This window comes from Pleurodeles waltl, chromosome 5 (genome assembly GCF_031143425.1).
Source record: "Pleurodeles waltl isolate 20211129_DDA chromosome 5, aPleWal1.hap1.20221129, whole genome shotgun sequence".
NCBI classification, from domain to species: domain Eukaryota; kingdom Metazoa; phylum Chordata; class Amphibia; order Caudata; family Salamandridae; genus Pleurodeles; species Pleurodeles waltl.
Window position 1 is genome coordinate 1,802,498,010 of NC_090444.1, and position 11,233 is coordinate 1,802,509,242.

At 43.7% G+C, this 11,233-nt stretch overlaps 1 protein-coding gene across 2 annotated transcripts in view; it reads left to right on the plus strand.

Annotated features, from left to right (window-relative positions):
- The window catches only part of DLK2 (delta like non-canonical Notch ligand 2), a 151,623-nt gene extending 144,231 nt beyond the window's left edge, over positions 1–7,392 (plus strand). For both annotated transcript variants that reach the window (XM_069236267.1, XM_069236266.1), the window contains exon 6: positions 841–7,392. In XM_069236267.1, the coding sequence (XP_069092368.1) occupies positions 841–1,630 (790 nt within the window). In that variant the 3' untranslated portion in view covers positions 1,631–7,392. The remainder of the gene's footprint in view (positions 1–840) is intronic.
- The last annotated feature ends 3,841 nt before the right edge of the window (positions 7,393–11,233 follow it).

Below are 11,233 nucleotides of genomic sequence, written 5' to 3' on the forward strand. Positions count from 1 at the left end.
ACTTGTCGCAAAAGTAATGGCCGCAGTATGCGGGCAGTATTTTGCAACCAGATATACAAGAGGCACATAGCGCTGAATGTTTCCAATCTGAGTGAACAAAATTAATAAATAAGGTCTTGACTCAAATTCCAGTTTAGTGCAGCGAATGGATGATGGAACTTCCAGCAGAGCACAGGAATTTGTGGCCACTCACCATAGATAACTTGCCTGTTACATTATTATATTTTTGATCAAGTTGGCCAAAGAAGGTTGACATTGATGTGGAGGCCAATAGTGTACATAAGAGTTTGGGGAATAAGGGACTAGGTTGGTTGTTAAGGTACGCCTTTGTATGCAGCTGGAGAAGGCAAAAGATCAAAGTAAGGGTCTGATTTAGAAATTGGCGGACAAGTTACTCCGTCACAACGGTGACGGATATCCTGTCTGCTGAAATGTAAATCCTACAGGATCTAACAGGACTTAGATTTCGGTGGACGGGCTATTTGTCACCATTGTGACAGAGTAATTTGTCCGCCAAAATTTAAATCAGGCCCAAAGTTTTGTGCCTTTTTATGTAGAGGTATACTAAACCATGTTAGTCATTTGAAGGAGCCGATGTCTTGAGTGTTACGGCATGGATGGTGATTAAAAAATGGAAGACCGGGAACTCTTATACAATAAGTCCTTGTTTTTATTTTTTCTGTTAATTTGAATGCTCTGAGGTGGCTGTATGGTAACCTATGGTGCAGTCAAAAAACACCAAATATATGTAAATAAAATGGTGCATTACTTTTTGCTGATAGAATTGTCTTTTGAAGATGGCGACACACCAATGACCTCTTCTTTGTTATGCTGTTCTAGGTCACCGTGTAAGAATGGTGGATCCTGTCAGGACGAGCACGGCTACGCCAACAGCTTCACCTGCAGGTGCTTGGTGGGCTACATCGGGGAACTGTGCGAACTGGATGTAGATGACTGCCTGATGCGCCCCTGTGCCAATGGCGCTACCTGCCATGATGGCATCAACCGCTTCTCCTGCGAGTGCCAGGTTGGATTCGAAGGCCGCTTTTGCACTATCAACATTGACAACTGTGTGGACGGCCCGTGCCAGAATGGTGGCAGGTGTTATGACCGTGTTAATGATTACGATTGCGTTTGCATTAACGGCTTCACTGGAAAGACATGCGAGGTTCCACCAGTTCTACTTCCTGTACCAACTCATGTCACAATGAACAGACTGGCTCCCAAGGATAGCCAAAACTTCACCCCAGCGCGGGGCACGACAGATGATTACCCCAAAATCACGCAGCTCCAGCCAATCAGGACTGTGGACATGGGGCGCCGGAGCTCCAATCCCAGCGAAAAACCGAATGGTGGACTGTTGAAAATCTCTGTGAAGGAAGTGGTTACCCAGCGAGACCCGGGTCTCACAGCGCCACAAATGCTAACGCTGGTTGTGTTTGGTGGACTGACTGCCTTGCTGGTCCTGCTGACAATAGCACTGGTTCTTTGGAAGAAGAGGAGAGGGCGCCATAGGTCTGCTTGTTGCCAGATTTCTTCAGGCAGGGCTGGCAAGGCTCAGGATGAGGAGTGTCAAGTCCAAATGTTGAATACAGCTATGACAGAGATCAGGAAGACGACAGAGCTCTGAGGCCTGGTACTCACAGATGTTTCCATAAGAAGCGAGAGGAAGAATCTGCCATTTGGGCCCAATGACTCTTCCAGGCTTTCACCAAAGCCAGCATTGGATGAGTTTCTGCAGAGGTGAATCAGTCTCTGGATGGAAAAAGCAGACCCAGGTTGATTAGACAGAGGTCATTGCTCAGCGTTTGCGCCATTTTTATCCATCAAAAAGAGGTTCTAATGTTCAGCCTGAGGGACTTGGCCTCTGACCTGGAAGAATTTGTCTGAGAACTAACTCGGTTGGATAGAACAAGTATGGTGGTCTGACACTGGAGCCCTCTCTTGGATAATGCCAGATGCAAGGTTGTTAAACAAGACAAAGGCATTCCCACTTGTGTTTTGGAGCTGGCATTGGTTGGTGTTGCCTTACAATGTTGGTACCATCCGTTGATGCACTAAGTAGAGCTGTGGCACTTAATGAGCGCACACAAGGACTTCCATCTTCCTAGACCAAACACTCCGGCAAATGTCGGTGCACTATGCAAGCGATGTGGCAGCCTGAACCGTTGACTATAAGCACACAGGTGTTCGGCTCATTCTGGGGACGTGGGATCCTGTTCAATAGTAGACCTTCTATTCATGAAATGTACCAGACAGGCGCTGTCCAGCCTTTTCAGTCATACTGTTTACTAACTCTTGTAGAATTCCAAATGACTTTGTCCAACATTTCTTTTGTATTTTTTATTTTATTATAAACTCAACTTAATTCATCTCTGGAGGGTGCGGCGAGTCGATCTGTGTTCCTGGTCCCAGTTCTTAAGTCACCAGTGCTAAAAGCACAATTGATACCATGATGCACTCTGCAAGATCTAGGTATTCAACTGCGATATCATTCATGGCTCCCATGGTTTTGTTTGACATAGCTCATGTTTCTATGAACACTATTGTATCCTCAATTTCCCAAATCCTTTGAACTACATAGAGGATCAACTTACTGAACAACCTGAGTACCACAATGTACTTGCAGCATACACGAAGAGCGGAAGATGGGCAGAAATGAGATGGTGTCAGGTCCGCCAGAGGGGCAGACCGCACTAGCCTAGTATTTTAGAAGTTGAACCACCATTCACCACCAGGTTGGCATCAGAATCATCTTTGGGAAAACTTGCGTTGTAGCGAAATCTCTCAAAACCCAAGCATTCTACCAAAAAACATTCAAAACTTTTGATCCAGTGGGTTTACACAACACCATGAGTTTTCAGTACAGGGGTCACCTTACTTATGGAAAGGGCCCAGGAAGAGGGGTGGTGGGCGAGGACAGCTATGAAGCTTCTTGGTTATTTACAGAAAAGATCAATCAGTCGAGAAGAACAGGTGCACATCTACTTTTAAGAGTTTGTCGGCAAAGAACAGAAGAGACTCTCCTTGAGCACATATTCAGGGACCAGTGCCGCACAATCCATTTATCCAGAACGCGCGCTTATACACCACAGAAATATTTAAATGTAACGTTGACTTTCATGGTAAGCTATTACCACACTGACCCCTACAGTTATCGCTGGTGTGAACTGACCAGGATTCTCAGCTGTTTGCTTTATCATGCAGGTAACCACAAATCGAGTTTTTTCCACAGTCTCAAATTCCAACATTAAAGTTTGTCAAATACGGCATAGAATGCCTTCTGTTTGCTGATCTGGTAAGGACGCAAATGTGACTTTTTTCGACGACGAAGCTGCTTTCTTGCAAAACGGATGTCCTGGCACTTCCACTGAGGGACAGGCGGACAAGACCCAGCCACTCTCAGCCAATGACTGCAGGGTTTCAAAAGTGGAGTTAGATTACTATTCAGTCCATATTCTCCTCATGCTATGCCCAGATGTGGATACAGGGCACTTATGTGCCTGGGTTCCAACCACACATAGTAAATTAGGCCCGGGGGGGGTATCTCTGAATTATTTTCCCCACATAGTCCCTTGTTCTGGGAAATGAAGCCCACAGCCTATAAGAGATTCCTTACAAAAGGGTTATAACTCCTGGTGATATCTAGACACAGTAATGCATTTTTTTCTTAAGTATGTATATCTGACCAAGCAATAGTCTGACCAGATTTATCCTACAGTTTGGAAAGGGAGAATCACTTATAGCTAATACATTTTATTTTAGTTAATCATACAATAAATTCATAAGCAGAACTGATTTTTTGTTACTAAAGCATGAAATGAATATCAAAAGATGACCACATTATACATGTATAAAATTATCATACAAAACTATAAAGACATCTAACCCAAGTACACTTCTCATTCACACTAAAATAATCAATCTTGGCGAGGGGATTCATTTAAGTTAATGCAATTTCTTAATTCATTGCCCATTACACTTTTATTCATTGTTTCCCAAAAGCTCCTATTCTCTTCAGGCAATTCTCAAAGTGTTGTTGTCCATACACATGCTGGTCCTGCTCCTTATTTGTAGGCTTCATCAGGATATCGCATAACTTGCAGGCCGTTCGTGTTAGTTCAAATCGCGAAGTCTTCCAACAAGATGAGTCTGCGTAACACGGGTTTCTTTAATTTTCTTAGTAACTCAGAGGATTCATCTACAGATTGTTAACTCAGACAAGGAAAGTCCAGGCCTGGACTGGGGAACCAAAAGCAGCCCTGGAAAAAATGCTCAAACCAGCTCACCTCCTTTCATGTCCTCCCGATATCTCTCTCTTCCATTCACCCATACTCTCCCTTTCCGCCTCTTCTTCCTCTCTTCGCCCTGTTCTCTCTACCTTACCCCTGCCGCCCTCTACTTTGCTGTCTCTTGAAGCCTCCTGTGCCTGCTGCAATTAACCTCAGGAGCTGGGGTAAGAGACAGAGGCACCAGGATGGGACCTGAGCTTTCAAAGCTCACCTCCAAGGGATCCAGCCCACCTGGGAAATGCCCGGTAGAAGAAAAGACCTGTCCGGCTCTGGGCCCGCCTCGCGGCTATTCCAGCCATCGTCCTGCTGGGCAATCTTAAATAATCATGGTTGCATTTAAAGGGAATTTTTAATGTTTTTCATTTCAGCATATCCTTCTGTTATGTAACATTTTGCCCATGTTTTTCATAATTCATTTAGCGATTTACTTGTTGGTAAAGTTTTACTGCCCACATTACAGAGGATCAAGAATCAGATGAGAAAAGTCAGAAAAATCTAAATAATTTATCTCACCTTCCACTGCAACCAGTACATTTTGGTGAACGGCGGTAGCTTTTTATTCTTCTCTTTGGCTTTGCTCACAAGAACCTTATTATTTAAATTCACCTTCAAACTTGAGAGTTATCCACTAAGTCACAAAAATTTAAAACTGGGCCTTTGAAAATAAACCCTATACCATGGTGGACCGCCTCTCGGGGCAGGGTGATGTGTGAGATGAATTGGAATGTGGTGGACAACAGAATCTGAACGATACGGAAGACCAGTCCAGTGTCTCAATTCTGGTCAGGTGAACTCTTCTAAGTAACAATGTATAATGTCGATTGAAGCACTGATACTCACTTGCAGCAGCGGATTGTACCCTTTGAAAGTGGTGGGACAAGAGAAGGGGCCCACCTCTTACCCCTCCCCCAAAAACAAACATCCCCTTCCTCCAAAATAATGGAAGTAAACCATCCCCTCCCTCCAAAAACCCACACCATAACACAAAATACAACATAAACACAACCACTACACTTACATGCATCACACACACATATGCATTACAGACATGCACACATGCATTAAACATTTAAAATGAATAAAAAAGCCCCATGCTGTGCGACCTCCTCAGTACTCTTCTTCTTCGATGCCAGAAGAGCTCCCCTAACCAATCCAGATGCTGCTCTCATGCTGTTAACCAGCTGAGAGAAGCGTCTGGATTGGATGGAGCGGCCTGGCTGGATGCTGCATCAGGCCCTAGAGGTGCCTGGTCTCCACCCAGCTGTCTTAAGACATCTGAGTGGAGAGCTTCAAAGTGTGCATATCACTTTGGCCAGCGCAAAACAGCCAGTCAAAGTGGCATGTGCACTTTGGAGCGTCCAGTCAAGGCACTGCTCTAGTCATCTGCTGCCAGTCAGCAGCAGAGGGCATGCCCAGCATGTCAATGGGCTGGTTTCGAGTTACGCAGGTAAAAATAACTTAACAATGAAACCTTTTTCAATCCATTACCATGCTGATAACCTTTCATTTCACCATTTAGGTAGCAGTAGAACAAGCTTGAAAATTAAAATAATTGCATGTTGACAGAGACCATTAATAATTATATTAAATTTGAGCAAAATCCTGAGTTCAGCAAAGCCAGTGTTTTTTTCATTATGTTTAGGCCCCTTATAGTTCACATTTGCTGGTGCAGCTAATTGAAAACCACCCTTTTGGCCCCTCAATCGTCCTCCTAATTTCATGCTGTGTTATATGGAGTCCTGTCATCTTGCAATGCACACTCCTATATCCCTCGTATCCAACCGAGGGCACAGAAGGAAGGTGGCCATTTTATATCTTCGAATGCTGCAGCAATGAACGTGTACGAAAAGGATTTCAAAATGGTGGCACTCTGAATTGAACGGTTCCGTTGTAATGTAAAAGTTGTTGATTGGTACTGCAATAGACTCACCTGAACTGGAAGCTGTAACAGTCTGGTACTAATGTAACAACTCAAGTGGATACATAGTAATACCGCTGTGCCTTGAGTGGACGGGCGTGCTGATACAGTGCAAGAGCTTCCAGGTTGAAAAAGGCCCAGCGACCTGCGTCAGAGTCAAAAATAAAACCAAGGAAAACAGATTTTAGCTTAACCTGTGAACTGAGCTAAAAAAATATGTCTGTATATGAGGTGGACATGCGTTCTAACCTTCCGCACAGTCAAGACAGAATGTTTGCAGCATGTACAAATTTTCTCCGTTCGCTTTTGATAATCCAGTAATATATGTTCAGTAGAAACAAGTTCTTTCTATGCTCGTTGTTCTGATTAACTGAGAAGAAATGTGTTCTAGCAGTTAAGATAGATCATTGATCCAGGAGCAGTGCTTAATTTGTAAAAAAATAAAATAAAATAAAAACATCAGTACAAGGGCCCTCGTCAGGTGGCCATTGCAGCTACCACCAGCCATTGCCCTGCCGGCGCTGCCACTTGCACATCTATTAGCCATCTCTGGCCTACAAGTTTTACAATTCAGGCTATTCCAGCCCACAAAGGTATAAGAAGGGCTTGGAGGCAGAAATTAGTCGTTTTGATTCACAATGCATATTTGGCAATTGTTGTTCTGCTCATCTTTAGATTACACAAAACAGCGCCATCATGTGGCAGACTTTCTTATGGGCCGGTGTGACAACTAAGTGGCGATGCCGAGCACCGGAGCCACTGGCTCAATTTAAGCTCTGCCCGGGAGGCCAGAGTTTGTATTCTGGAATCCGTACCTGCCCGTAATGTGCTCTTTTCCTGTGCCTTAGTTCTCTTGTCTGCTAACAATGGGAGTGCTTAGAAACTTTCTAGCCTCAGTATGGAGTGTTAAATAAAAAAATGAACATTCATATTTACCAATATGCCACATTTTGACGCACGGAGAAAGCATGGTGACGTTTCACCTTGCGCACCTGAGACTTTGTGTTTGCCCCTAAGGACAGCGCTGTAGAGAGCCCTCCGCACAGCGCTTCCTGTAAATGTACCAGCACAGAGATGCAAATGTTCGTTTTATTATTTGTGCCCTTTCAGATATACTATTTTTTTAATATGCTGACCTATGAAATTGATGTACATTTTTCTCAAATAAAATATTATTGTGGAGCCCATGAGTGTTTGTCTTGACTTGGCAGAATGTGGATTTGAATATGAGGAGTGCGTGAGGTGGCATTGCAAGTGAGTTCAGGTTGAGAGTTTGTCTAGGCAGGTATCAGCCCTTGGCACATAATCCTTTATGACCCCATCTCTGACTGAGTGAAGTACATCTACACAAAAATGGTAATGTGTTCCCACAGCTATTGCGTTATATGTTGTTAGCATGCTTAAATATTGTACTCTGATTTAGGGATATTTCTTCCAAGAAATACAAAAATAGTAGCAATTTTTAATTTGTAACAAGAAATATATATAATGTGAACTATAGCAAACGAGCCAACATTTTCAGAGAAGGTCTTAGGAACACAATGAAAGAATTATATCCACTGCTGACTTTCTGTAAGTCAATTAATCCTGTAAGTGGAATTAAAAATATTGTGGGTGAAAATCGTTTAAGGGGCGTTGGGATGCAAGAAAAGTTAACATGAATGTTCATTTCAAACTTTTATTTTCATGCAATCTGTCTGGTAGACGCCCTGTTCTTTCTTCTTGCCAATGCCCCCTGCACCTTGGGAATACCTTTGGGCAGGGTGGATGCCCACCTCTCGCCGCCCACCCTGCTCCACAGTTTGAAGGACTGCCCTGAATTTACACAGGCTCCTCGAATCCAGGAAGTTGCCCTACACACTAAACACAAAACCATCACTCAGTTCTTCTTGAGTGCCTTGGTGTGTGCAGCAAGTTGAACTAGTCACCTTTTGCATCTAAATCCAGAGTCACATCTCTTCCATCTTTCTCCAGATGCTGCCATCTTGATTCTAGGAGAAGGCAAACCCCAGCCCAAAAATTGCAAAAACTGTTTAGCAGGAATACTGGATTCACGCAGTGCCTGAATGTGCAAGACAAGGAAGGGTCATTCTTTCTTCCCACTCTGTGTATGCCTGTGTTGTGTATATAAGGAGTGTGAGCCGCTTGTGAATTTGTAATCGTATGCGTATGTGTGTCAATAAGGTCCTAAGGAAGAAGGGGTAGTGGGTGAGATATGCAAACAAATATATAATAGGGTACATTTAAAATCTGTTTACTGCACGCATTATACGATGAAAGACAAGGAAAAAGACTGATAAAATGAGGAAAAAAAACTGACCATGCTTTGAATGAAGTTTTATCATTTCTCTGCAATAAATCATTCGGCCTCCCTTCGCTCTGATTCCCTGTAAGTAAACTACAAAATCATGCCCAAAAAGACAAGACGAAGAGAGCAAGGGCAGTTTCAAGGGACCTGTTAAAGAGGCAATGCCAGACATGTCCCTGTGGGGCTGAGAGTTGCCATTGCAGTGTTTTTGTGAATGTTTTTGTGCCTCTTTCTCCTTATGCATGCAAAATATTTGTCTAAATAAAAAGTGTATTTTAAGAGCAGACTCGTGGGATCATGCTGATACAAACATGGATAAGAGAGCGCTCCTGCACTCACGAGCAGAAGAGCACCCCTGTCACAGCAGCTCCAATCGGAGCACAACAGCTGGCCTCTTCTGGCTATAGTAATGAGAAAATTAAAGGGGCAGAGATAAAGCCACAAGAATAAATTGCTCTCCATTTCAAACCGAGCCTTGGAGCTGTCTTCAGGATGAATACAAAATAATGTCAGTGACAGGGGAAGAAGTGGGAGGGACGAGTGCTGTAATACAATGCAAGCCACTATAAGCCTGAAGCAAAACATGCACCCACCATGTAACACAAGCAGAAAAAAATAAAAAAATAGTCCCCCAAAGTAACAGATAAAACAACCAAAGCATAAAGATACAGTACTTGGTCCCTGCTCCATGAGACGAAATGAAAGACAAAAAGGAGGGACAAAGAAGAAGGATTGACTACTATCAAGTAACAATTTTTAACAAGCAAATGAAAATCAGTGGTGGGCTGTAATCCCACAAAGTATGTACAATAGGTCTTGAAAGCTTGACCTAAAAATGGGTACTTACATAGATGTCAAGAAGGTGGACTGCTATGAGATGGGCGGAAGGGTTCTGCCATCCCAAGGTCTAGGGCTAGAAACTTACTTAGAAAGAAAAAAATTACATTTATAGTTTTATTAAAGCATGCAAGCCAGTATTTAGGAATGCTTACCATTGAGCAGTGACATTAAGATTTTGGGTCCTGGCCACAACATATTTTGGAGCCCTCTGTTTGAAACCTCTTTAAAATGTATTACCTATTTTTGGCTATTTTAAGGTGCCTTTCTGATGCTTATTGCTGGATATTTATAATCACAAATAATCCCCCTTTGTAACTGGTATTCTTACAGCCAAAGAGAAAATTAAGGCACTCCATTGCTTAAAATATAAGAATAATCAGGAACACAGGAAGTCTAGTGAGGTAAACAGAACTGTACAGCAAGAGAGGTGATTAGAGGTATAAGGAAGATAGAGATATATGAGGTATAGGGATATGGATATAAAATGTAGAAAGATAGAGAGAGGTGGAAATAGGAAGCAGTAGGTACAGAAGGAGAAGAGAGAGAGGTAAGTTATTAGAGCTTAGTACAGAGATAGGGATAAAGAATTGAAGAGAGGGGTAGGGAAGGGGTATGTTGAGTTGGGAGGTAGACTGGGAGGTTAGGTAGAAAAGAGGTGAGATAGAGGTTGAAGCACAGAGAGATGCAAAGAGGTGAGGTATAGGGAGAAGCATAGAGAGGTAAGGCAGAGAGAGAGTGGTGAAGTAGGGAGAGAGGTGAAATAAGAAGTGAGGTACAGAAAGAGAGGTCAGGTAAAGAGGGAAGTGGGGCAGATAAAAGGCAGAGAGAGACGAGTGAAGATTTAAAAGAGAGATGAGCTGTGGACACAAAAGAGGTGAGTCGGAGAAAGAGGTAGGATTGAAGCAGAGGTAGAGAGACAGGGTAAAGTAGAGAAAGAAAAGTGAGGTACAGAGAGGTAGAAACAGATGTCAGATAAAAGATGTATAAAGAAAGCATTAGATAGAGGGTGGAGAGAGTTGACCTAAAACAGAAAGAGGTAGAGACCAAGAAAGAGAGCAAAGGTAATGATAGGGAAAAAGGTGCAGAAGCAGCGAAGGAGGCGTAAAGATGTGGATATCGAGAGACAGGGGGGAGGTATTTGAAGATGAGATCAGAGTGAGTCAGAAGAGGCGAAGTGAAGTAAGGAAAGAGACATGAGACTGTAGGAGGTGAGGAAGAGAACGGACCATGAATGGGGGTAGAGAGAGGTGACAGATGTAGACAGACGGAAGGGTAGATAGAGAAGTGAGGTGCAGGGAAGGGTGGGGATTTGGTGATTGGCAGGCAGAGCTATGAGGTACAAATAGATAAACAGAGAGAGGGGAAGGGTGATGCAGCAAGAGGGAAGAGGCAGTGACGATGCATGAAAGAGAAAGGCGAGGTGAAGAGAAAGGGGGAGAGAAGTGTAGAGAGTGGTGAGCTGGGGACACCAGAGTGAGAGAGGGTCTCAGGTAATTGAAGGCAGAGGGACAGAGGTCCAGGGAAAGAGACAGGCAGGGATAGAGATGAGAGAGAGTTGGTAAGTAGACAGAGAAGTGTGAGGGTGAGACAGAGAAGTGAGGCAAACACAAAGGGCCATTCTTATCATTGTTTCACGAAACGCAACGCAGCATGGCACCTGGATGCGCTGCTTAATAAGGAGAGGGCAGGAATGTATGAGATCTTTGAAGGTCTGGTGCATTCCTGCTCGCTGCCTGCGCTGGGGCACAAACTGCTGCCCACCGCCAACACAGGAACCCTTGCACCACGGTGCGTTGTGCCTGCGTTACAGGCAGGATCAGTTTTGTGCAAGAAGGGCCACCTCTAAGGCTTTTTCCTCTTTGTACTTATGCTGCA